A 24863-nucleotide genomic window follows, 5' to 3' on the forward strand; every position below is an offset into this window, starting at 1 on the left:
TTTAGCCTGGTTTCCTAAGTAAATGAGGTCTATGTGGGCTTGTTACAATCAGGCCCTCTCCCAGTCAGATTTGACAAGGAATGGGATCCAGTAGTTGCTACTGCCTAAAGGATGGTTATAAAGAAGACGGAGTCACAGCCTTCCCAAGACAAGAGGCAATGGGCATAACTTGGAACAGAGGCAATCCAGAGTATAATCTGGACAAAAATACTTTCCCCAAAGTATGATGATTCAACACTGACTCAGGTGCCCAGGGAGGCTGGGAGCACTCCACCCATGAAAACGTATGGCAATTGCCTGTGTAATGCACTGAGCAACCCTCTTCAGCTTTGGAGTCCTGCTTGTGAGCAGGGGTTTGGACCACAGACATCCAGAGGTCCCTTTTAACATAAACCATTGTGTGAGTCTGTGTTTGCCCCTCCAGCTAAGTTTGGGCAATACTACCTACCTGAATGACACATCAGGAAAATGGTTACAGAAACAAGGGAAAGAGGATCACATCCATTGCACCTGAAGCTTTTGCTGAGAATTTGGGGTGCCCTCAGGGCATCTGCATGAAGAGAAGGTCCTCTAACAGATGAGTTATGAGGCAGCTGTGTAGGCAGAGCCACCCTGTGACTACAAAGAGTTGGGTGCCACAGGGGCATGGTGCAGTTTAATGCCTGGTACAGGAAGCAGGTCCCTCCAGGGCACAAGAGGCAAGCGCCTCCAAGTCCTCCAGGAGGGACCAGGGTAGCAGGGCCCAGCAGCACGGAGGAGGTTCCGTAGCGTGCCTTATCCCCAGTCAGCAAGGCAGCACCCGAGGCTCAGGCTCAGGCTCAGGCTCAGGCTCAGGCTCAGGCTCAGGCTCAGGCTCAGGCTCAGGCTCAGGCTCAGGCTCAGGCTCAGGCTCAGGCTCAGGCCCCCGCGCCGACCGTTGGTCCCTCACCGCCCTCCCCGCGCGCCTCGTGCCCGCGAATAACCCCTGCCCTGCCCCGCCCCGCCCCGCCTTGTCCCTACTCCTCCCTGCCCGGCTCTCTCCTGTCCCGCCACAGCCAATGGGGAGGCGAGTTTCGCAGCGCCCGCCTGGCCCCGCCCCCCGCCTCCCGGCCCCAGCCCCGCCCCCGGAAGCGCTTCCTCCAATCATTGGGTAGCGGGGACAGCCCCGCGGCACCGCCCACTCGCGGGGTAACCTTTGCCTTAGTGAGCGTAGGGCCCTGCCCCGCTGCCACGGGCTGTCCAATCGGAGGCGTTGCGGGGGCGTGGCCGGCCCGGCGCAGCCAATGGGCGCGGAGGGGGCCGCGAGCGGTGCGGGGGCTGCGGTGGCTGGTGCCGCTGCCGGGTTTGGGGAGCGACCGGCCGGCGGGGCGGCCGGGGGAGAAGATGGCGGTGGCCGGGTCCGGCTGGGGCCTGGCTCAGCTGGCTGAGGCCCTGGGCTCGTCGGAGCAGGCGCTGCGCCTCATCGTGTCCATCCTGATGGGTGAGAGAGAGCAGAGGGCGCGGCGGTCGGGGGTGACGGGTTCTGGTGCCCTCGGGCAGGGCGCCCCGCCCGCCGCGGGGCCGGGCGACCCCGCCGCTCCGTTACCGCGCCGCGCCGCGCCGCGCGGGGGCCGGGGCCGGGCAGCGCCGCGCAGCGCCTTGTCGGTGCGGAGCCGCACCTGTGTCAGCGCCGCCGTGCCAGGCCACGTGTGCGCGCGGAGCCGGCAGGCGAGCCCCCCCCCCCCCCCCCCGCCGCCGCCGCCGCCACCGGCCCCGCCCCGCCGCGGCCCGGCCCGGCCCCGCGCGACCGGCGGAGGGTGGTACGCGCCCGGCTTGAGCGGGGGGCGCGGGGTTCGGGACGCGCCCGGCAGGAGCTGTCGGGCGGGATGGGAGCCCGGGGCGACCCTCCGGCTCTCCCGGGGGAGAGGGGGAACCCGCTCCGAAGCGGGGCGGGCGAGCGGGCCGGTGGGTTTCCCCTCAGGAGGTCGGGGTGAGGTCCTGGCGGGCTGCCTGTGAAAGGGGTGCGGGCACTCCGAGAGCCTGGCTTTGAGACCTGTGGAGCCAGTCGCCGCGGTGATGGCCCTCGGCGTGCTGCAAAACGAGTCCGGTTTGGGTCTGTGTTGCGAGCAGTGTTTTGGGTGCAAGGACTTTGTTTGCAATCGTTCTGCTGTCTTTGCATGAGTGCCAGGTGCTGCATGCGCATCAAATTCCCCGTGACCGTGTGTCCGGGGGGGCGTACGCTCGGGAATCTTCACAACTCCTCTGAGATGTCGCCCGGCCCGAGTGCAGGGAGGTCTCTGCCAAGAGACGTTATTAGTGTCTGCAGCAATCATGGAACTATGTGGGAGTGGCGTGCCATCATGGGGACTACCAGGTAGGGTGAGCAAAGCCCGCTAGTGAAGTGGCCAGAAGAACTGGGATGTTCTGCTGCACTTCACCAGCAATGCAAAGCGTGTTGCAGGACACATGCTGCTTAGGCTTATCTAAACATGAGATAGGTAAGTCACATGTAAATTGGTTAAGGCTGGGCTAGAGTTACAACGTGGCTGACAATTGAGGAGGAGGCTATAGCTCCCAAAACACTAAGTGTATGTATACATGTGATCTACATAAATCTCTGCAGGTGCCCAATGAAACTTTGGGTTTTGAAAGCTTTTGGTGGTGTAGTCACCTAGCAGAAAGGAAATACAAGCTTTTCTGTGCACCTAAAAGTATATTTGAAGTGATACATCTGCTACTGTGTGATCTATCAAAATAAAGTTGCTTTGGCTAACTAGAAGTATAAGTTTTAAAGGGATGCAAGAAAAGTTGTGTCACTTCGTAACTGTGGTCTGGACCAGACGTACTTCTGCCTGATTTAATCTGTGATGTGTAAGATCAAACGGAACCAAAACATTCTTCATGTCAAGGTTAGATAGAGGGGACTGAACTATCATTTTGAACTTAACTGGGAAGTTAGTTAAACCATACTTCTTCTATAAAACAAAAATTAAGTAATAGGAACATACACAGGACACGCACATAAGTCAGCATGAATTAACCTAGCAGCTTCCTACAGCTGAACAGGGAAGGTCCTGCTTTGCTTTCTTTCGCGTCTGTCTCTGGTACTTTAATTCTGATCTCATTGAATTTACTTGCCTGGCAGAAACCTAAACCAGAAAAAGCAGATAGTTTACTCCCAGGTTAGTCAACTGAACCAACCAAGGGACTAGTCTAACAAGTGCTGATGCAGAAAAGGTGTTAGAAAGTGTGTGTGGAGGCAGACACCTACAGTAGAGTGATGCCTTTGCAGAATGCACTTTGAACGTATTCTCAGAGTTCCTTCTTGCTTCTTATTGGCAGTAAACTAGAACATGACATTGGAAGGCTGTTTCCTGCTTGGTGTCTTATGGGTGAGCAAAATCACTTATTTGAAGTGAACAGCAGGTAATTATAATCTTAATGATAAGAAGAGATGCCCACTGCAGTCAATAGATTCATTAAGTGTGAGATTTGTGTGTGTGTCATTACAAATGGTCCATGTGTGGTGTTGACACTAGGCCACTGAGATGGCACAGTGTCCCTTCCTGAAGTGAGCCACTATTTTGCATAAAGTCTTAATGGGTCTTTATAATTTGTATTAAAAGTTGTATTAAAGGGGATCAGGGGCTGGGAATCCACTCATACCTCTTTCTGCATACCTAAAATGTATAGCAAACCAGGAGGCTAAAGCTCCACATTTCCCTGTCCTTTCTCCCTAGCTTAGTATCTCTGAATTACATGCAACTGAAGGCACAACTTCCGATGGAAGGCTTAAAGGCATGCAAAACAGCCTCGTCTGTAGTTTGGTGCTCTTGCAGGTCATATAGATTCAACCGCTCGAGCAGAGGGGATTGACTCCAGCTTTCCTGCTTAATGGATGGGTAGTAAAGCATTATACCATTACCTTAAAAGGAAGGGCCAAGCACCACACCAGAGCAACATGAGAGAAGAGTGAGAAGAGCCCCTTAACCCAGCACTAGCAAAGAAATGTTCATTTAATTGCAGTTTAGTTTACAGTCCTGTTAATGTGACTTGAAAGCCTTGAGCCTGTTGGTGATGCAGCTAGCACTGATGACCACTTCATAGGATGGCATGGGGTATAAATGGAAGGCATTTCTAAAAGCTGGAAATGGCATTAGGACAGTCAGTGTATGACTTTTCCTTCACTTCCTCCATTTCAGGTATTTGCATAGATTCAGGGAGAAAATTATTTTTGTTGGCTGCAGCTAATACTGCTGAATTATTTCAGAAAAAGACCATGAGGATGAAGCGTGTTACTCTGTTCCAAATCTGGATTAAAAAGGCATTGCTTATTTCTCCCTCTGTGATACAGTTTACCTTTTACACTGTGTAGTTCTACTGCAACAACTGTTTCTAGGGCTTCACTGCTCAGGAGCTCACCAGAAACCGGTAAAAATAGCCTTCTGAAAATGAGGAAGAATTGCAAAGGACTTTGCAACTTCTTACCTTAATTTCCAGAGAAAGCTGAATTGAAAGTTGAAAAAGTAGTCTGAATGGACTGTCTTGATTCAGAATAAGAGTGTTCACTTAGTCATGATCTGAAATAACCAAAAGAGGTAATTGAAACTGTTAACAGTCTGTCACTACCAAAAAAATTTTCAATAAAGGAAAGAGCGAGAGAAGGAGAAAGGAAGAGCAACCAAGAACAAGAATTGGAGTAGTCCTAAAGGGCGCCACATTTTCTTGATGAACAAGTGAAGATTGTGACAGCCTGCTGCTGAGCAAGTTACGGCGATTTTTGTCACAGCTTTGTATTTAAAATAGACACACCTTTTATCCATCCTGCGATTTTGAAGCAAATAATACAGTGAGAATAGGGTCCATTACTCTGATTGTAGAAGATTAAAAACTTACTTCAGACTTCCCGTATGTGAAAATTTGCATAAACAACCTTTGAAGAAATTAGGCTGCAATTTGGCGATACATTAATACTTGAAGTGTAGTTCTGGACCCTGTCATTTAAAAAATTGTGGTATGTCTAGTATGCTAATGTTTGTCAGTCATCTGAAAATGTCTTTTGAGAGATGTACACTACCTTGCATTCTTCAGTAGGTCCGAGGGCTAGTGTTTCCCCAAGGGAAACTGTCTTTAAGTCTGAACCAATGCTGTCCTAGCCTCTCAGCAGTGAAAGAGAGGGAGCCCCTCCACTGGTGCGAAGGAGAGAAGAGGGTTTCTGCGCTGCTGCTTTTGTCCTCCCAAGAGAGGGGACATTTCTTTACTGCTTTCACCGCTCAAAGTGTAAGCCAGGATACAGGAGGCCTAGTGGCACAGTGTGTTTAAGACTTCAGATTGATCTTATTTCTTGCATGGCTGTGTGATCCCAAATAATTAAAGATATTTATCTGGCCATACTATTCTTACAGTGGCTTGCAAGCCACCTGGCATGTTCTGCTGCATAACATGGAGGGGGGCCAACATACTGTTTACAGCCCTGAGCCAGAACTGACCCTGCTGATCTGCCTACACCTGCCAGGAAAAGCACTGGAGAAGTGTCCCCTCATCTACAGACATAGCAGTGACCTGCAGAGAGTAACACGTTCCTACTGAGTAGGTGCCAGAAAGCAGCTGCTTTGCTTGCACATGATCTTATCTCCTTCTCTTCTACCTCTTGCCAATTTTTTTACATTCTCTGATTATTCATGTTCTCTTCACCCTGAAGACTTCTAGGCTCAGTGAAATTCTCCCTGTGGTCACCCATAGTTTATGACTTACCCAAAATCAAATCCCTAGCTGGTCAGCCAAGCGAGAACCTTACTGAAGGGGAGGCAAACAACTGGTTTTAATGTATAAGAGATGGGAGAAGTTTTAAGAGGCAGCACCCTACCATCATGGGTGCTAAAACCAGCCTTGTAACAGCACTCGTGCTGTTAAACTCTTAACTTCAAATACATCTTATTCCTTAAATAATAAAAAAAAAGAGAGCTGCATAATGCTGCACACTGACTGTATCTACATTAGCAAGTAAAATGGTACAGTAGGAGCAGATCTGTAGAGCAGAGTTGTTTATATGCAGGACGTGTTGGGGTTTGGGTATTTACATTGGATTTGCTTCAGTCTGGTCATACAGACTGAGCACCCACTGGAGTGCATTTTCAGTTCAGTTTCATCTGAAAAGAGTCCTGTTCACATGCTTTGAAACAGTTCTGCTATGCAAACTAAAGCCCCATAAGTGGACTTTAAAAGTACACTCATGAGCTGAATTAAAATACTCATGTATATGCACCCAGTGTTAAGCAAGGTGCAGGACTTTTTGCAGTATCATAGGCATAAAAAGAGAAAACCTTTGGAGTCAAAATACTAGGTAAGGCTTATATTTTAACGTGTCCTTTTTCTTGTCCCCTTTTAGTTTTAGCATTCTTACATGAAAACAGAGACAAGTGATCTGCTAAATGTTAGCAAAGGTGGAGTTAACTCGTCAGCAAAAGGGAGAAGAGGAAAAATAGTCAGGGCTGCTTTCTTGAAGATGAAACAGCTAACGTATCTAAGAAGGGGAAGTGAAGGGAGCAGAGAAGAAAAGCATGTTTCTGGTATTCTTATTTGCAGCTTTATCCCTGAAAAAGACAGGCATCTTAATCACCCATTGCAGACGATGGCAACCTTGATGGCACTATTTTCGCTTGGAATTAGTAGAATTTTCTTGCTGCCTAATCCAACCTCTTGATCATTTACCTCCTTTGCTCAATTAGATATCTGCGGACAGACTAGGCGTTGTGCCCGTTACTCTCCCAAATGGCTGTGGCCAAGAAGCTGACCTTGTCATTTCCTTCCAGTACCAGGGTTCTCTTAACCAGAGATCATTCTCTTGTTCCTGTGAAGTTTTTTGTTTTTTTTTTTTTTTTAAAATTATCTTGCATGTCTCTTTTATATCAATTGCTAATTCCCTTCTGGAGAAGGTCTACCTGGAGGCAAAAATCAGCTCTGCATGCAGACTGCTTTTCAACTCCATGGTACATAGAGAGGGAGAATTACTTTGGATCAGGGTGTCACCTTCTGTTTTCTCCAGGACTGTCGCAGCCGGTTTCCTGCCTCTGTCCACTCTGCCTGAGGGAGCTGTGAAGGAGGAGTTTAACAGACTGGAAGCTGCTGTGTGGGGTCCCTTGGCAGCAAGGAGCAGGAGCTCCAGCCCTGTTGCTTCCGAATGGCAAAAGCAAAGCAGCGAGACATCCTGCTGCTGACAATATCCAAGTGTGACAGCGAGCTTGTCAGGAGGCAACAATAACTTCAAAAACCGCTTTCCTGCTTTTGCTGTGCTAATTCAGGCAGCTTTAAGAGCACAGTAGTGGGGCAGGAGTACTGCCATTATTATTGGTAGAAATAGCTCATTATTTAATAGTTTATGAGTGTTCAAAAGTGCACAGGACACAGCATAATGGCCACTGATATTCAGTATCTGCTGCCATTTGGGGGTTAAAGTTTAGATCTGCAATGTGCAACTGGCCCAGTTGTAAAACTGAGGAAATAATCTCGTGTGCAGCAGAATTGTAGCTAAATTGCAGTCCAGAGTACTAGCAAGTTGCTCTGGATATTGGAAGAATTTAGGCTGATGTTGTGACTTTTCAAGTGGAACAGCACCCATGTAGTACAAGACCAGGATTTAAATTTGTGGCTTTCTAAAAACATATATGCTGTCCATATTAGCAGCTCTCCATTTGCAAGGGCTCATCTTTCTTCAAAGCAGCATTACTCGAACCACAAAATGATGTCTGTAGAGCTAAAAAGGTGTATGCCTGACAAGTGAGACAGGTTTTTGGTAGAGTGGGAACACTAGCTGGGAGTGGGAGGAAATAGAAAACATTTCTGGCTTTCAGAAAGTTGAGGCACATTATAGTATTCAGTCATAATTTAATTCTGTCTACAGAAATGGCAAGAGCCAAAATCCATGGTTTTTTTCTGATGAAAACTGAATGTTTTGCAAGACTGTACCGATTTTTGGGAGAGTGGGAAACCCTTGAAAATGTTGTTGTAAAACTGTATGTGTTGACGAACAGCAATAAATTGTGTTTTGCCCGTATTTCTGATCTGATTTTTCTTCCCCTCACAGTAAACTTCAGTACTTTTGATCTAAACTGATGGTAACACTTCATATTTTTTTACCACTTTCCATTTCACAAAACCGGTTGCTAATATGTTTATTAAACTTCAGCAAGAAAATTGGCACATGAAAAAAGAATCCCCATCTGTATGTTTCTGCATAGAAGGCTGTAGACAGTACTATTTTTTTCTTATTTATTTTTAAACCATGTGAATTGCTCTAATTCTTTGAGTTACTCCTGTATCCCAAGAGACTCTGTATGATGACTCTCTTTGCCAGTTCCCTCTTTCCCCCAGGGCTGCTGTTCAGGGAAGCCATGGGGGGAATGGGACAGAAGTGCATGCCAGCTAGCAAAAAGACAGCTGTATAAAAAGTGTGAGGGAGCAGGAAGGGAAAGGGATGGTTTGGGTGAGGCATTTTGTAGAGGAATTTGGAGCCACTGCTGTGGAAGGGAAGAGCAAGCTGGATGAGCAGGAGCGAGGTTGCCAGGTTCTGCAGGCGAAGGGCTGTGGTATGTGTGGCTGGCTGGCCGGCCGCGCAGACTGAGAAAGCAGCCTGTGACGTGGAAACCGATGCGGGACACAAAAGGAGGAAGGAACGGGAACAAGGAGGCAGGGAAAACCAAGAGAGGGGTGGCAAGAGGCTGAGGGAATGGGGAGCAGCAGCAGCTCAGTTTCAAGAAGCAGCAGGTACACATCTGGGCTCAGAAGAGCATGGCTGCCATCCAGGATCTAGAGGGGAGCTCAAAAGTCCCAAATTTTGGGACTCCCCCCCAAGGGATTTGGGGGAACAGAGAGAACCTTAAAAAGGTCTCAGTCACGCCTCAGCCTGTTAGCACTGACAGACTGCAAGACATGTACTTTACATAATGTGACAGAGCTTCTCAGTTCCTCTCACAGTAGTGACTAGATTTGGCTTCGCTTATTGGAAACCTTCCATCCATCAGACGCTTCTCAGCAAAATGTGCATTTGATCACCTTTTGTTACTGCTCCATAAAAAGCATGACTACCTACTGCTACTATTACTCCACTAGTGCAGGTAGCAGAGATCTGTCCACTGCTACAGATTTCAGCTAGGCTAATAAGCAGTGTGGATGCCAGTGGTGTGGTATGTGATGAATTTCCTTTTTTTTTTGTTAGAAGATATTTTTTTGCTTTGTTTTTAATCAGGATGAAAGAACACGAGCTTGCGAAGTAAAGCAATAAGGTATGAAATGCCAGAACTAAAGTTGCTTCTGCTATCCCAGTTTAGCTCGTTGTACACGTGCCTTTAGAAACACTAATGGCATGAACAGACTTCATACACTCATAAGAAGGACGCTTCCTGTGTCAATATGTATTAAAACATTATATATTTACTGTCAAATATGTGGCAATGTTTATTGCATGCTACAAAAAAACTCCTTCCACTTATCTTAGCTGCTCCATGAGAAATGCTTCTGACTTTTTTTTTTTTTTTTTCCCCAAAAATGCTACCTGTGTAGTCCCAGTCAATTTAAATTACAGCTTTGCATGCCCAGTAGTTCACAAATCGGATGCAAATCTGAAGTTGGAGAGTTAGAAAAGAAAGAGCATACTACTGGGTGTCATTTGCAGAACTCTGGGATTAAAGCTGGTCGCATCATTTAAGAACTGATTGAGGTGGGAGCAAGGACTGAATTTTTTAGGACAATGTGATGGCATTAACCATAAAATTCCACCCCTTCCTTTCCTGGTTGTTTTTTTATTATTATTATTATTTTTAAATCTGTCTTCTTGCCACATTCACTGTATTTGTTTCAGAAGTTGGAAACTAATCAGGGACTAAAGTCTGATTCATGCATTTCAGCATTATCCATCTCATTCTCATATTGAGTGAGGCCAGAAACTGTAATCCTGGAATTTCTTGCACTTCAATGTCATCTTTGATATAACTATGTTCCTGTTAAAGTATTTTCTTCTGTGTAATATACAGAGTAATTAATCTGGAATCTATCTGCCAAAATGGAAATACAATATCAGGAATGTACACCATGAGCTGTGTTGATGATGTATCCATGTAAAGTATACGTTCTAATAACATGTTCAAGAAAGCTATAATCTGGACCATTACAAATGCTTGTCTGCACTAATTTACAAATTTTTTTTTTTTTTCCTCCTCTACTCAGGATATCCTTTTGCCTTGTTCCAGCGCTATTTCCTCTTCCAGAAGGAGACCTACCTCATTCATCTCTACAATGTGTTCACGGGACTCTCAATTGCTTACTTCAATTTTGGTAAGATGAGTTTGGGAAGAGACAGCTGCCTGGCCCGGGGCACGCTTCAGTTTGGGAGGACCTGTAGTGGGAAAAATGTCATGTCAGCTTCGTCTCTCTCTCTCTTTTCCGTCCTACAGGGATGCAGTTCTTTCATTCCCTGCTATGTGTCCTAATCCAGTTCCTCATACTGAGACTAATGGGTCGCACAGTCACTGCCGTCTTCACCACGTTCTTCTTTCAGATGGTAAAACTTACTGCATCAGTTTGTAGAAAGAAGCCCTCTGTTCAGTGTTTCACTTCTCAGTAGCAACTGTGGGTGGAAAAGTGGAGACAGGTCAAAACTAGCTGGAGGAACTAGTTTGAATAACACAAACAATGGTTTCTTTCAGACATACCTTATGGCTGGATATTACTGCACAGCCACAGAGCATTATGACATCAAGTGGACAATGCCACATTGTGTCTTGACACTCAAGTTGATTGGTGAGTGACACCTCCTTCCTATCTCTTGCACTCTGCAAGCTGTGCCTCAGGAAAAAGAGGACTGCTTGTTCAGCCCATCCCAGGGCTTCAAATAACTGTTTCTCACCTCTAGGTCTGGCCATCGATTACTATGATGGAGGAAAAGATCCGGTGAGTAAGACATTCCTCCTCCCCTCTTCCAGTGAGCTAGAGGCCATGAAATGAAGTTCAAAGTATGCAAGTTAGCAAGCTGCATATTCGTTGTTTGGTAAAAGCCATAGTTGAGAGCTTCTGTGAGTGTCTGAGGGCACTGAATTCTGGAGTGGAAATAAATAATTTGGAACACAGACGATAGTGATTAGAGATGGATGAAAGTTGTTTCAGTCATGCCAGAATATTATTCTGTCCCCTTCCAAATTCCCCACCATCTCCTTCCTCCAAATCTGTTGCTTTAGATTCCCAATTCCCTATGCTCTTACGTTTGTGGGTAGTGTACTTTTAACTTGTAGACCATCAGCACTGGATCTCAGTTCCTATCTTCCTTTCCTTCGTTTAGTCTTACCATATCCTTGTGAATGGTTGCCCTTTACCATTTGTTAGGGCCCTGTTTTTAGAGCAGATGAAACAGTGGGAGAAGTTGCACAGCACAATGTGTGGGAGAGGGCAGAACACTTGCTACAGTCTCTTAATCCTACTTCAAGTATCTGCATTTCCCATCGCCCCTGTTTGGGGCCTGACTGAGTCTTCAGCATCCATGAAATCACTGCTGACTGCAAGAAAATAGGGTTGAGCTGAAATTCCCTAAGCTGAAGTTTCAGTTATTTAAAGACAATCAGTTCTTGCATCAAAAAGTAGGAATTGTAGGGTGATCAGGTCTTGGGAGAGTACATGCAATTGCAGTCACGGACTGGAATGGGTCAGATACAGTGCTCTTACTATGCTGACAGGGATGCATGTCAGTAGATCCCCTCCGTGTTTTGAGTTCGTTTGTGAATAGAGATCTGTGCATCTGGTCTCAACCACTGGATGTTGCTACTTAGAGGGAGTGGAGATAGAAGGCTGGGGAGAGGAATGGGTGTGAAATACAAAGTGGAAAGTTCCCTATGCATGGAGAGCAAGAACTGAAACCATTAAGGAGGCAGGCAGAGAACATAGCATCCAGAGCTAGTGTGAGATCCCCTAGGATGATGTTAACGCCACTCCCTTTGGTGCAGGAGTTCCTGACACCTGAGCAGCGGCGATTTGCTGTCCGGGGAGTTCCTACCCTGCTGGAGGTCTCAGGATTTTCCTATTTCTATGGTGCCTTCATGGTGGGGCCTCAGTTCTCCATGACAGACTATCAGAAACTGGCAAGGGGTGAGATGACTGACGTTCAAGGCCAGAGACCCAATAGGTAATAAAAAGCTACTCAGCTCCTCCCCTTCTGAAGATCCCAGAATGCTGAATCCTCCACATGTTCCCTGCAGCAGAGTGCCTTTTTACCTGGACTCTAAAGTGACCAGAAGTGATCTATAAGACAAGGCAGTCTTTCAAAAGTTGCTCGTAACTCTCTGCTTAATGTCCTATCATTGTTCCAGGGCATGAATCGTTGACATCTTTAGTATATACTTGGTCCCAACCTGGTAATATTAGCATCCCAGCTTCCAAATGGAGGCCTCTGCAGCAGTGGAACATGGTGACTCCCTACTGCTATCTCTCCTACCTCCTCTTTCCACTTCTGTTTATAAAAGTATGAGTTTGAGAGGCTCTTTCCAAGGTTTTTCTTTGACCTTCATGTTTTTCTTTCTCAGTTTTGTGCCTGCTCTCAAGCGCCTGAGTTTGGGTCTCTTGTTTCTAGTAACCTATACCTTGTCAAGCCTGTACATTTCTGATGAATACCTCATCTCAGATGATTACATGGTATGTATTCATTTGGAAGTTCCGGGGTGTGGAAGAATTCCACTTCTCTGGTGGGAGATCTTGATTTACAAGAGTGGATTTTTTTTTTTTTCAGTTTTGCATCAATTTAAAAATAAGTCAGCAGCTAGTGATAAGCCTTTCCACAACTGATTTGGCTTTACTGCCTGTCCTGTGGGTTCCATTTAATGCAGTACAGGAATGTGTTAAGATGAACCAAACCAAATGAAACATTTTACAGATAGAGAATTAATCTTAGATACTGCTGCTGTTTTTGGAAACCGAACGTATGTATTTTGTGACATTTTAATGACCTTCCATTTAACCATTGCAAAGAACTTCACTAGAGTAACTTGCAAGGCTTATCAGAACCTTTGAGGTTCTTAGAAAACTCCTAACAAGTAATTCCTACCTGCAGATTGTCAGTGTTTCTGTGTCAGTATGAATAAATGAGGGTGTAAATTTCACAATGATTATGCTAATCCCAGAGTCTTCCCAAAGTACCTATTTTGGTACAGCCAACTATTACCAAAGAAAGGAGAATGGTGTGTAAATTTGCATAAGCCAATAGCCTGGCAGCCCACTCCTTATAGCAGTCTCAACACATACATCAGATTAAAACATCATCATCATCATCAGTGATGAGATCTCATCTGCCTTGTCTCATTATTGCCTGGTTTTTATTTTTATTTTTTATTCTATTTCACTCTTATCTCTGCAGGAGAAGCCTTTCTGGTTCCGTTGTGGTTACATATTGATCTGGGGCAAAATTATACTCTACAAATACGTAACTTGCTGGCTTGTTACGGTGAGTCTAGATGTTATACCAGAAACAAAAGACAAACGAACAAAGGTCACACCTTTGCAGCTACTTCGTATGCTCTTGGACTTAGCACTAAATGGAAGTAATCCAAATATCTAGAGATCAGTGCAGGTCAGTTTAGCTTGCTTTAAGTTAGCAAAGACTAGCTAACTAAAAAGCAGGCAGTTTTGAATCCATTTGTTCCATCCGCAGTGGTGCTCTCCCCTCAACACAGTGAGAGTCAGAGCTTCCCCAGCTCTGCCTTTCTTAAAAAAAAAGCAGGGGCAATGTTTTCCTCTCATGAATCTTTTTCCATAGGAAGGTGTCTGCATCCTTGTTGGTCTGGGGTACAATGGGAAGGACCAGAGTGGAAAGCCTTTGTGGGATGCCTGTGCCAACATGAAGGTCTGGCTGTATGAGACAACACCTTTGTTCACAGGGACCATTGCTTCTTTCAACATCAACACCAATGCTTGGGTGGCCCGGTGAGCAGGGCAAAATTCCCCTTCTTTAATGTGTCGGTAATGTCTGTGTCAACAGAAGCAAGATCCTAGGCTGAGAGGGAGCATTAGAGGAAGAATCTGCCAGTTTTCTATTCTTGCATTCTTTCTTCTGTGTTTTGCTGCTGTGTCATTTGAAACAGGTTACTGCGTTAAGATAGGTCTTTTCGTTCAATCTAAAAGGGAAGCTCCTTAATATAGGCAAGCAGTTGATGGCAGGAGGAGGTCAGAGGCTGGAATGGGACTGGAGCAAGCCCTTTGGCCTGCTTGGCCAAAGGGCCACAGAACTGATCTAACAGCTGGCTCCTACATCACACCTCCTGATGCTCCCTGTGCAATGACTCAACCAGGTTTTGGTTCGGCACTTGCTGGGACACACAACTGAGTTGTAAAATATTCCTCTGTGGTGTTGGACGAACCACTTCTTCCCGTTAGCTGAGATTTCTGTAAGGCAAGGACCGAAGTACATTTTGCCCTAGGAAGGGGAGCCACCTTGCTGTTTCTGTCACCACAGGGCGTGCAAAGGCATACAGTCCTCTGGGCCCTGCATCTCTGATACGGAGGGAGGGGGGGACAGACAATAAACTAGAAGCACTTTGAGTTTGTTTCTTTTCTGCTCTAGCTACATCTTCAAGCGCCTGAAGTTCCTGGGTAACAAACTGCTGTCACAGGCACTGGCCCTGTTCTTCCTGGCCATTTGGCACGGGCTGCACTCTGGCTACCTGGTGTGCTTTCAAATGGAGTTGCTCATAGTCATCGTTGAAAGACAGGTGCGCTTTGTCTGACTTACCCGAATGGGGTGGCCTGTGTTAGCCTTTCCCTGCGAGTCTGGAAACTGCCACCCTCAAGGCTTTACTTGGATTAAACATGAAAAATAGCTGCTCGCTTTGGAATTGGTCTTCAAACGTGATACAGTTCTGTTTTCAAGAGTTCAGTCGGTTGCTGGCTTCTGCATGGGCAAGCCATAAAGTTATTGCAGAAGCTGACAGGAAGAAAAGTAGAGAACTTGGCCTATCGGTAGAGGGCAACCGAAGTACTTGGCAGCTGGAAAGGTTGGAGGGCAAGCATGTAAGCTAAATGCCTCCGCTAAATCTCCCAGTGCTGAGAGAACAATATCCCATTTAAACCATCGGGGTTTTTTAATTAAAACTTTGAGCAGGGTGGTGTACTTAGTTACTTTTTTAGACTAATGGCTTACTAAAATTCATTTTACTCAGCTGGATAGCTAACTTTGGCCCCAGAGCCTGCATACATAGCAACAGGACATCCAACTGATGAGAATTCTGTTTTTTTCTTTAAATTAGGTCATAAACCTTGTTCGGGACAGTCCTCCCCTAAACACTTTGGCCTCCATCACTGCCTTGCAGCCCATTTTCTACGTGCTGCAGCAGGCTAACCACTGGATGTTTATGGGTTACTCTCTAGTGCCATTTTGCCTTTTCACCTGGGACAAATGGATGAAGGTATTTAGTAGCCACAAACAGACAAGCCATGCAACCAACCCTTTTCCCTCCCTCCTGTCTCATGTTCTTGGCTCCAAGCTGCTTGCTGATCCTTAACCCTCCCTTTCTCTTTACAGGTGTACAGGTCTATTTATTTCTTGGGCCATGTGTTGTTCTTCACCTTACTATTGGTGTTGCCTTACATTCGCAGATTAATGGTGCCACGAAAAGAAAAGCTAAAAAAAGCAGAGTAACAGCCAAAAGGTAAGGCTGTACTAGGTAGAGAGAATCCCACACTTGGACTAGGAGGTGAAGTGGGGCAGCAGTGTTACATCCCAAGGTGCAAGGCAACCATCAAAATCAACCAAAGCAAATTAGCACTTTTCTCTTTTTCAGATTGTACCACCTGTGCATTTGTAGGAGTTGGTTTGACACTCCAGAAGCAAAGCATCACTTGCCAAGTCTTCTGTGTTGAAGTATGACTTTTTTCAACATGAGGAGGGGGGGGGAAAGAAAGCACAGGGTCAGAGACCTGAAAGGGGGGGAATGGAGTGAGCCTCCTTCCAGATCCTCCACCTTCTGTATGTTGCCTTATCTCTCTACTGCCCTCCAGTTGGACACTCATGTCTCTGCTGATATCAGATGATTGTAAAACACTCAAGGCAGGCATTGTATTGGTTTGGAGCTACCTTATGACTTTTCTACGTTTGTCATCCAAGATAAAAGTTGCTCCTGGTCTTTTTCATATTGGCTTCATCTCCTTTCCTCTTGGGTGCCTTGGTGCAGGAGTGTGAACTGTCACACACCACCGAGCAAAGTGATTCTACAGGACTGAGCAACATCAGCTGCAGCGTGAGCTGGGTGCAGCTAAGAATTTCAGTTCCGTGACAAATTTGGTCCGAGTTCCTGCTGTGAAGGGACCGAGCCTGCCCATGCATGGAACATGAGGAAGCAAAATACACAAGCACTCTTGTGAAAAGTGACCTTTAATAGGAGGAAAAAGGGCCAGTGGGGCAGGCCATTTGAAGTCTCATTGATCCAGAAGCTACAAGGATGAAACTGATGCCTCTTCCCTTCTAGGAGCCCAAAGTTGCACCAGGTCCACACCCAAATAAAAGAGCCTTTCCAGAATATGGAGTTACTGTATAGGAGTCTACCATGACAGCAGTAGCAGAAGCTCATACTACTCCCCAGACTTCCTCAAAGGCAGTAGTAACTTTAGCACACGTCAGGGCAGCAGAGAGGGGATAGTTGCTGATGGAAACCATCTTTTCTGTATAGTCAACATTGACCTGGGGAAAGAGAGAAAAATTAAGCTGCAGGTTTTCACTTAGTCCCATCTATCTCCACTGCTTGGGGAGGCACAGCATTTCTCCAGCAGGAGAACTGCTAGACCTCACTAGTGCCCTCTTTTGGGAGGGAGAAAATTCCCAAGTGTTCCAACATTGGGCCTTTTTTTAACAAGCCTACTTCAGGGAAAGAAAGGTGAGGGTGGGACAGGGGAGACCAAGCCAAAAAATGGTCAGAATCAAAACATACTTGGAACAAGACTGAAATCTGCGCTGTTAAATATTCTTACAACTTCAAATAAGGGATACATGCACTTACTGAACCATGAGCAAAAGCTCCCACAACAATGGCAACTGGCTCTGCTGTAGGAACCAGTTCATGCAGATCTGACACCTTTGGAACTGCAAAAGAGGTACCTATCTTCATACAGCCAACAGGGAGATGATCACTGACTGGATTTTTAATCACCTACAGAAAGCAGAAAGTTAATAGAGGTGTAGAGGTAAAAGACTCTGGCACATAGCTAAGTCCATTGTTTGCAAAAAAAAAAAAAAAAAAAAAATTCAAAAATCACTCCTACATCCCTAGCTGCAAAGGAGGAATGTTGTGGCATTACCTCTGAACAGTCAAAGAATGTTTACCTTCAACAATTTCTGAGGCCCATCAGCTGCGCGAACGCTGAGCTTATGCAGCAACTGAACTGATGAGAGAAGAAAATTACTTAAGCTGTCTGTTTTCTTGCTGGAGGAATCCTATCCTCTAACTAGTGATCAGAGCTGAAGCAGACAAAAAGTCCACCTTTAGAGTTCCCAGCACCATCTAAAGTAGTCCTAAAAATTACTGAGCGATGAGTTATTTTGCTGTTAGCAGTCCCATGCAAGCATTCCCCATGGTGCTAAGGAACACACAGTTGGACTATGCATCCTGGAACTCACTAAAAGACATTTTTACTTCTCTGTTCTTTTCTCACTTCCACATTTTTAAAGTTGGTGCAACTTTTTGACTCTTCCCGAAGTTCTTTCGCTCCTGATCACCTTCCTGCATTATTTTGTGGCTGATGTAAAGTTTGATTCACTTACCCATGAGACCACAGAATCGATCAAAAGTTCTTGGGATTCTGGTTTGGGGATTGACTTCAATTAGAACATTCTTCTGGGTATGGATATAAACCTGCAGGAGGCCAGCCCGATTCAGTGGGCTATCCATGAGCATCAAAAGACTCTGAAATAGAAAAACACCCAGTAGTGGAAATAGAAGAGGCATAAAAGAGAGGGGTCTTTGAAAAGTTGAGGGTTAGGCCCCACGAGTGCAGAAGGGGCAGATGTTGAGACAGAAAGGAGTTCAGCTTGACTATGGAAGTTCTACTGTAATGCCAAAAGCAATCCCATACCCAAATAAACTTAAAAACCCACAAGCGTAACGGGTAAGGCCAAACTCGCCCCTCTTCCAGGGGCACAAGCAGACCCCTAGACCTGAGGGGGAACCTCCTCAAGCCGGCTGCCGGGCTGCTCCGCCACCCCCCAAAGCCGCCTGGGCCGGCACAGACGCTGCCCGGATCCCGCCGGTACCTGGTGGGTGATGTCGGGCCGCACCTCCGCGGGGTCCCGGCCGTTCCGCAGCAGCAACGTTCTGTGCTTGTCGCAGTTGAGAAGTTCGAACGTCTTCCCCACCTACGGCCAAAGCACAGACAGGTGGGCAAGGGCGCCCCGCGGCCGCCTTCGGCTCGGCCAGACCTGCTGCCGCCCGTACCTTCACCGTCTCCAGACTCGCCCCTTCCAGCACCACCAAGAGCCGCTTCTGCCCGCGGGGCCGCTTCACCTCCGGCGAAGCGTCTTCCACAACCTCCCCCTCGCGAGGCCGCCTGGGCGCCGCCATTTTGCCACACGCGGCACCGGGATCACGTCGCCGGGAGACACCGACCGCCCAAGATGCCGCCTGGAACGCGCAACCTTCTCTGGCTCCGGCCGGCCCCACTTCCGGATCGCCGCGCGGGCTGCGCCGGAAGGCGGTAGGTGGAAGCGGGGGGGGGGACGACGTTTTCCGCGCCGCTGTTTCCCGCCGGAGCGCCTTGGCGGGAGGGCGGCTTCCGCTGTCCTTCCCGGCGCGGCGCGGCCATGGCGCAGAACCTGAAGGACCTGGCGGGGCGGCTGCCGGCCGGGCCGCGCGGCGTCGGCACTGCTCTCAAGCTGCTGCTGGGCGCCGGCGCCCTGGCTTACGGCGTCCGCGAGTCCGTCTTCATCGGTGAGTAACCCCCCCAAACACACACACACCCACACCCCCACACACCGCCCCGGGCTTCCCGCGCCCGGTTCCTCCGCCTCCCGCGCCCGGTTCCTCCGCCTCCCGCGCTGACCGTGCCCCCTCTCTCCCCGCAGTGGAGGGCGGCCAGCGGGCCATCTTCTTCAACCGCATCGGCGGCGTCCAGCAGGACACCATCCTCGCCGAGGGGCTGCATTTCAGGTAAGGCCACCTCCCCCGCCCTGAGCCCGGCCCCAGCCGCTGCGGGTGCCCGCGCCGTAACGCGCCTCCCGCCCCTCGCAGGATCCCCTGGTTCCAGTACCCCATCATCTACGATATTCGAGCCCGGCCCCGGAAAATCTCTTCCCCCACCGGCTCCAAAGGTGAGAGCGGCCCCTTAGGCCGGAGCGCGAGGCCCAGGCGGCGCCTGCGAGGCGGGAGGGGACAGGGGTCCGGCTGCTGCGCTGGCCCTTCTCATCCCTCTCTTCTTCAGATTTGCAGATGGTGAACATTTCGCTGCGTGTTCTCACGCGCCCTAATGCTGCCGAGCTGCCCAGCATGTACCAGCGCCTGGGCCTGGACTACGAGGAGCGAGTCCTGCCTTCCATTGTTAACGAAGTGCTCAAGAGCGTGGTAGCCAAGTTTAACGCTTCGCAGCTCATCACTCAGAGAGCCCAGGTAAACTCTCGTGGAGGAGACTTAAACTCAGATTACAAAGAAACAACTAAACAGCGGTTGTGAGGAATGTTAGATGAATGTATTAGGCTGGTAGGTGGTGCGTCGAATGAAAAGGGCATGGAACTGTATCCCACTTAAATTTTGTTTCTAATACAGCTACAAACACTAAGGCTGTATCACTAGCTTCTGAGAAGAAAACTGGATTTGTTGGTATATAGAATGTAAAATTGCACCATAATGTAATGACGGGGGAGGGAGAGCTCCTTTACATCATAGTCCATAGGTAACAGTAGAACTGCCTTTAAAAAAATGAGCTGGCCCCTCATGGGTATCAAAAGAGCTGTCAGAGCAAATTAAACAGTTTCAAAGGACTTGAAAAACGAAGTGGATGAGTAGTTAACAAAGCAGTAAAGTTTCAGTAATAGATGCTACAGAAGGATAGAAAATATTTCTGTTTAGAAAAAGATCAGAAGGTAATCTGGCAGGTTTGCAAAATAATAGAAATGTTTAGGTTTAAAAAGCCTGTGTCTGAAGGCTTGTGTTCTGATGATTTGATGGCCGGGGATTCTGAGAATATTCCTTGCCTGTCACAGCTGAGGGAGAGAGAAGTTGCTGGTCTTCTTTTAAAAGGCTTTAGACAAGATCTTGTATGAGACTGCTAAAGAGGGTAAATTGTCAGATGAAATGCAAAGCATCTCTTAACTAGTTTCTGATCCATCACAAAAAAGGCAAAAAGTAGAACTAGGTGTCCAGGTCTTGTTTTGAGAACTAATTCATAGCAGGAACCACAGGGTTTTGTGCTAGGCCTCCTGGTGTGCACTGAAGGATGTTGTTAATGGAATTGGATAAAGAGAATTAATGGAAAGGGAGGATGTGACAGCAAAGAAGCAATGTCTGCAAGGGATTTATGTTTATCGTAAGCAAAGATGACTGTTACGTATCTTTGAAACTTCTGAACAAACTGAACTGATTTTCCGTTCTTGTCTCATAATCATCCAGTGTTCATGACTGTAAAGTGATGCCTATTGAAGCAGTTGATAATCAGAAGAAAATGAAGTGACTTTACGTAGTTAGGTACTCACAGTTCACACCGTGAAGGTTTCTGGCATCATTTTAAAATTCTGCTCTGAAACAGCTGCAGTGAAAGTAAAAGTGAATGCTAGACTGGTCAGTTGTGATACTGTAACAGTAGTTTCCATTTAAGTCAATATTTGGTGCGGGATTTATCAGCCTACCTGAAAAAAGGTACTGGCAAGTTAAAGGTAGAATAAATCAAAACGTCTGCCAACGACACTCATCCAGAGAGACTACAAAATGTGGAGTAGCCACACTAAACAAGTAGTTACAGTAATTAAGCATGATCTGTGGCATCTGAATACAAATATGAGGAGACGGTCAAACCACAAACTGGCAAATTCCAGGTGGAGAAGGAAATATTTAATGCCAAAACGTGTGGGAACTGTGGAGCTAGATGTGGTAGGATGTGAAAGCAAAAAAACCTTTCAGTAAGGTGTTTTGTTTGTTTTTTTTTTTATTATTTTTTGCAATATTAGTTATATAGTGTGGTTAGGTAATAACTATAAATAAGCTGTAATACACTTTTGAAAATATACATAGCTATGGATGTGCAGCATTATTCAGAGGTAGCAGATTCAGAGGTGATATTGATGTTCAGGGTTTGTGTTGGGTAATCTTTTGGGCCCGGTGTAAACGAACTGTGAAGAGCAGTTGTGCTTCACTTTTGAAGTGCACAAGAAGTGAGAAACAGCCTGTGTTTGATACTCTTTTTTGCTATATTTGTGTTTCAGGTGTCTCTGCTCATTAGGCGAGAACTGACAGAGCGAGCCAAGGATTTCAGCCTCATCCTGGATGATGTGGCTATCACAGAGCTTAGTTTCAGTCGTGAATACACAGCAGCTGTGGAAGCTAAGCAAGTGGGTGAGTTCAATTTATTCCCAAAAAAGGTGGATTGCCTTTTCACTAAATTATTGAACAAGGAAGTGGAATTTGGGCTAGTGTGACGTTGCTTTTGCACTGGTACAGCTACAGAGCTATAAATCTCAGCCTCCTTAGTAATGAAGCTAAACAGGTTATTTTACAGGTATTACCAGAAAACTTTGGGTCATAGCTAATGGGATAGACCATCATAGGGACTGAGTTCCCAAGACTGGTTCCTCTTCAGACTGGGACTCACTATGGAGATTATGTGTAGAAGTTCTGGATGGTTTTGATTTTACTTACAAAAAAAAAGGAAGGTAGACTCAGATACATTTTGTACTTGTGGTTATGGCCCCAGAATGCTGTCGGTTCTTTCGGAAGCAGAGCCCCCAGGCCTCAGCTCTGGGGTTCTGGTGGAGGGCTCAGAAGATGGGATCTGTTTCCAGTGGTTTTGGCCATTCTTTCTGCAGCCCAGCAGGAGGCACAGCGCGCCCAGTTTTTGGTGGAGAAGGCCAAGCAGGAGCAGAAACAGAAGATTGTTCAGGCTGAAGGGGAAGCTACAGCTGCCAAGATGATATCCTGCTGTGGGAGATTTTGTGGGATGTGGCTTGTGAGCTTGACAGTCCCGAGAATCTGTCACGCAGGGCTCGTGCTGAGGAGATTGTTACCAGATGGTAGTTTCGAGTCGGTCACCGTCATTTATATGTTACCACCACCCTCCCCCAAGTTGGCTGGAGCGAGGCTTGACTGAGGTAACAGGTCAGAACGGAGGAGACCATGAGCCTTCACTCCCTGTTGTAAGGTTTAACTTCTCTTGACTGTGTGCGACCATAATCCATAATGTTGCTCTTGATTTGGGGAAGTGAAAATATGTTTCCCCGAAGGCTCATGTTATTGGCATAGAGACTGCTTTTTCCCCCTGAGATGTTTGATGGTGTGGCTTAGGAAGGATTCCTTGAGGGTAGATGGCTTCTTTTAGCAGTTTTTCCCTTAACTTTTGCTCCCCGGTACCTCGGTGAAGCTCTCAGCAGGAATCCAGGCTACATCAAGCTACGTAAAATCCGAGCTGCTCAAAACATCTCAAAAACGGTGAGCATCGGGGCACGGAATTTTCTTCATCCTTTTGCAGTCCTTGTGCTGTTCCCCCAGCCCAGTGGCCACATGATGAATTTAAGGCGAATGTGACCTGCCCTGTCCTGACCTTTGCTCCTGCCCAGCTCTTCTCTGCTCGAGTAGCACTTAAGATTTAGCTTGCAGTGATCGGCAATTAGATGTGAGGCTGGGAGTTCGTGGCCCCCATATGACAAGACCAGATCCACATCAGATTCCATCTCCCACACTCGGCTGCAGCCACCAAAAGCTCCTGGCTTCCTGCATGCTGAGAAAGGGGGACAGATAAGCGTGGGACCAAAGGTCTTTCTGACAGAGACACCGAGTGAGCACTTCTTTTAGAAAGTCTGATGGCACTGGGATGGAACGTCAGGAAGTTAAGAGTTGTTTGGGGGAATTGCCTTGATTTAACTGAGATCTTGAGTAACACAAGAGTGCTGTGTCTGGAGGGGGAGATAGGTTGTTTGGTTTTTTTTTTAATTAGTGTTATTCCTCCATGTGCATTTATATTCCTTTTTGCAGTCTCTGTAATGGATTTCTTTTTCAGATTGCTGGCTCACAAAACCGTGTGTATCTCACAGCAGATAACTTGGTACTGAACCTGCAGGATGAGGGCTTCACCAGGTAAAGGGGCCAGATGACTGGATTTATCTGCATCCCACTTGAGAAGCTGGTCCCCTTTCTGGAGCTCTCTCAGGATCTTTTCTCTGAGAGGAGCCTGATGCCAAAGGACACAGCCAGGCAGGGAGCAGTCTTACTGTGGAAATTGAGATTTTTGTTAAATCTAACCAATTTACCCTGTTTTTCTTCCTTCCCCTCGCTTTTCCTTACTGCATCTGATGACACACAGAGGAAGGTAAGGCACTCTTTATTTTGATCCTTTTGTTAGTACTTGGAACAAGGGTGTTAAATGTTTGCCTGGTGCCTGGGATGTTTCCGGCTTGGGCTTTTCTGGCCACAGGCAGTTTATTCCATCTCTATCTCAGTTCCCATTGGTGAGGTGAAGCTTAAAGCCTTCCTTGCACGGGCCACACAAACATCTGCATCAAGTAGGAGATAGTCAGTAATCAGAGCTCTGCCTGTGTCACACAAAGAACCTTGTGCGTGAGGGCAGGAATAACTGCGGAGCATCCTCTGATGTACGCAGCATCCCGCATTTATGGCAGAGGGCTGTAAGAACACAGTTAGATGATTGTAGGGATTTGTGTTGGTTTGGAGTAATGATCTCTAGGAAAGGTGCTTTTGTTACTCTCCAGAAGCTTTCGGGTCCGTGCTAGAAAAGCCCGTTTCCTGCTTTCAGAGTTGGCAGCAGTTTGGTGGCTTTGCCTAATCTTTCCAGTGTTTACTGGACGAGACAGTGCCAGCTTGAGCTAATAGCATGCAGCTAAAAGCCTAGACTTCCTAGAATCAAGAAAGGAAGCCAGAGCCGGTTTCTTTCCTGCAGGATCTCTGATTATAAGATCCTTCTTCTTTACCTCTGACCAGATTCTGTCTTACTCAGCCCGGAAGGTTTAAGGGGCTTTGAAAAAAGTACCTAGTAGGAAGGACTTGGAAGTCCAAAATCCTTTAGGGGTGACACTCCACACCCCCCAGGGCTGTAGTGGGGGGCTGGTTCAGCTCTGCTTGTGCTTTCTGGACTAATGAGTCACTTCTGTCTCCCTTTCAGTGACAGTCTCCTACTCAAACAAGGGAAGAAGTGAAAGAACCTAAAGCCTCCTAGAATCAGCAGCACTGACCAGTAGAAGATACGAGTGAGGAGCTTGGAACTCCCTCCACTAGCACTGTTTGCCCTCACTTTGAAGTTGTTAACCCAGGAGCCAGATTTGGTTCCCGTGCCCCTGCTCCTCTGTGGTGATCCAGTTACGGGATTGCGTTTTTCCTCTAGGGAGCTGTAATTCCTGCCTCGTTCTACCAGTTAAATTTGGGGAGGGGGCAAGGGGACTTACTGGTATTTACCCATGTGGATATAGTAATTCACCTCTAATAATTCATCTTTAGATTTCTGGAGGGTAAAATGAGAATTCATTCTTGGCCAAGTGAGGGAGTTCCGCTGCCATCAGCACCAGGCTTTTTTTCTAGTAAATTTTGTTTCTCTTTCTTGATCCCAAGAGAACCTGGGACTGAATTCAGGAAAATGTCATTCATTGGGTGCCTGTCACTGCTGGAATAGCTGTTTGCCTCACTGTCTGCTCAGTGATTCTTTCAAACATTTGTAAAAATTAAACCTTCCAAAATTTA

At 46.9% G+C, this 24863-nt stretch overlaps 3 protein-coding genes across 3 annotated transcripts; 2 read left to right on the forward strand and 1 right to left on the reverse strand.

Moving 5' to 3' along the window:
* The first annotated feature begins 1285 nt into the window (after positions 1–1285).
* LPCAT3 (lysophosphatidylcholine acyltransferase 3) lies at positions 1286–16116 on the forward strand. Its single transcript, XM_042788391.1, has 13 exons — positions 1286–1459; positions 10180–10287; positions 10407–10513; positions 10659–10752; positions 10865–10902; positions 11946–12124; positions 12522–12630; positions 13349–13435; positions 13748–13914; positions 14552–14699; positions 15234–15392; positions 15509–15635; positions 15768–16116. The coding sequence occupies exons 1-12, from the start codon at positions 1363–1365 to the stop codon at positions 15623–15625; spliced, it is 1410 nt and encodes a 469-aa protein (XP_042644325.1). The 5' UTR covers positions 1286–1362; the 3' UTR covers positions 15626–15635; positions 15768–16116.
* A 223-nt stretch (positions 16117–16339) lies between these two features.
* On the reverse strand, positions 16340–18642 carry EMG1 (EMG1 N1-specific pseudouridine methyltransferase). Its single transcript, XM_032995624.2, has 6 exons — positions 18411–18642; positions 18230–18331; positions 17741–17882; positions 17303–17361; positions 16980–17129; positions 16340–16663 (listed from the first exon to the last, which is right to left on the reverse strand). Exons 1-6 carry the CDS (start codon positions 18534–18536, stop codon positions 16550–16552), a joined length of 693 nt encoding a protein of 230 aa, XP_032851515.1. The 5' UTR covers positions 18537–18642; the 3' UTR covers positions 16340–16549.
* A 66-nt stretch (positions 18643–18708) lies between these two features.
* Positions 18709–24863, forward strand: PHB2 (prohibitin 2). The gene is made up of 10 exons (XM_042788392.1): positions 18709–18902; positions 19037–19121; positions 19203–19282; positions 19393–19577; positions 21386–21515; positions 21986–22089; positions 22527–22604; positions 23173–23249; positions 23476–23481; positions 24292–24863. Exons 1-10 carry the CDS (start codon positions 18776–18778, stop codon positions 24323–24325), a joined length of 906 nt encoding a protein of 301 aa, XP_042644326.1. The 5' UTR covers positions 18709–18775; the 3' UTR covers positions 24326–24863.

The sequence above is a fragment of the Tyto alba genome, unplaced genomic scaffold (genome assembly GCF_018691265.1).
Source record: "Tyto alba isolate M040663 unplaced genomic scaffold, T.alba_DEE_v4.0 Super-Scaffold_14, whole genome shotgun sequence".
Classification (NCBI taxonomy): Eukaryota; Metazoa; Chordata; class Aves; order Strigiformes; family Tytonidae; genus Tyto; species Tyto alba.

Coding starts and splice junctions, on each gene's coding strand:
- LPCAT3 (XM_042788391.1), top strand. CDS start 1,363: ATGGCGGTGGCCGGGTCCGGCTGGGGCCTGGCTCAGCTGGCTGAGGCC. Junction 12,631..13,348: donor TCATCTCAGATGATTACATG/GTATGTATTCAT, acceptor TTATCTCTGCAG/GAGAAGCCTTTCTGGTTCCG. Junction 13,915..14,551: donor ACCAATGCTTGGGTGGCCCG/GTGAGCAGGGCA, acceptor TTTCTGCTCTAG/CTACATCTTCAAGCGCCTGA.
- EMG1 (XM_032995624.2), bottom strand. CDS start 18,536: ATGGCGGCGCCCAGGCGGCCTCGCGAGGGGGAGGTTGTGGAAGACGCT. Junction 17,362..17,740: donor TCGATTCTGTGGTCTCATGG/GTAAGTGAATCA, acceptor TTCTCTCATCAG/TTCAGTTGCTGCATAAGCTC. Junction 16,664..16,979: donor GAGCTTTTGCTCATGGTTCA/GTAAGTGCATGT, acceptor CTCTTTCCCCAG/GTCAATGTTGACTATACAGA.
- PHB2 (XM_042788392.1), top strand. CDS start 18,776: ATGGCGCAGAACCTGAAGGACCTGGCGGGGCGGCTGCCGGCCGGGCCG. Junction 19,283..19,392: donor TTCCCCCACCGGCTCCAAAG/GTGAGAGCGGCC, acceptor TCTCTTCTTCAG/ATTTGCAGATGGTGAACATT. Junction 22,090..22,526: donor AAGCTACAGCTGCCAAGATG/ATATCCTGCTGT, acceptor GCTCCCCGGTAC/CTCGGTGAAGCTCTCAGCAG.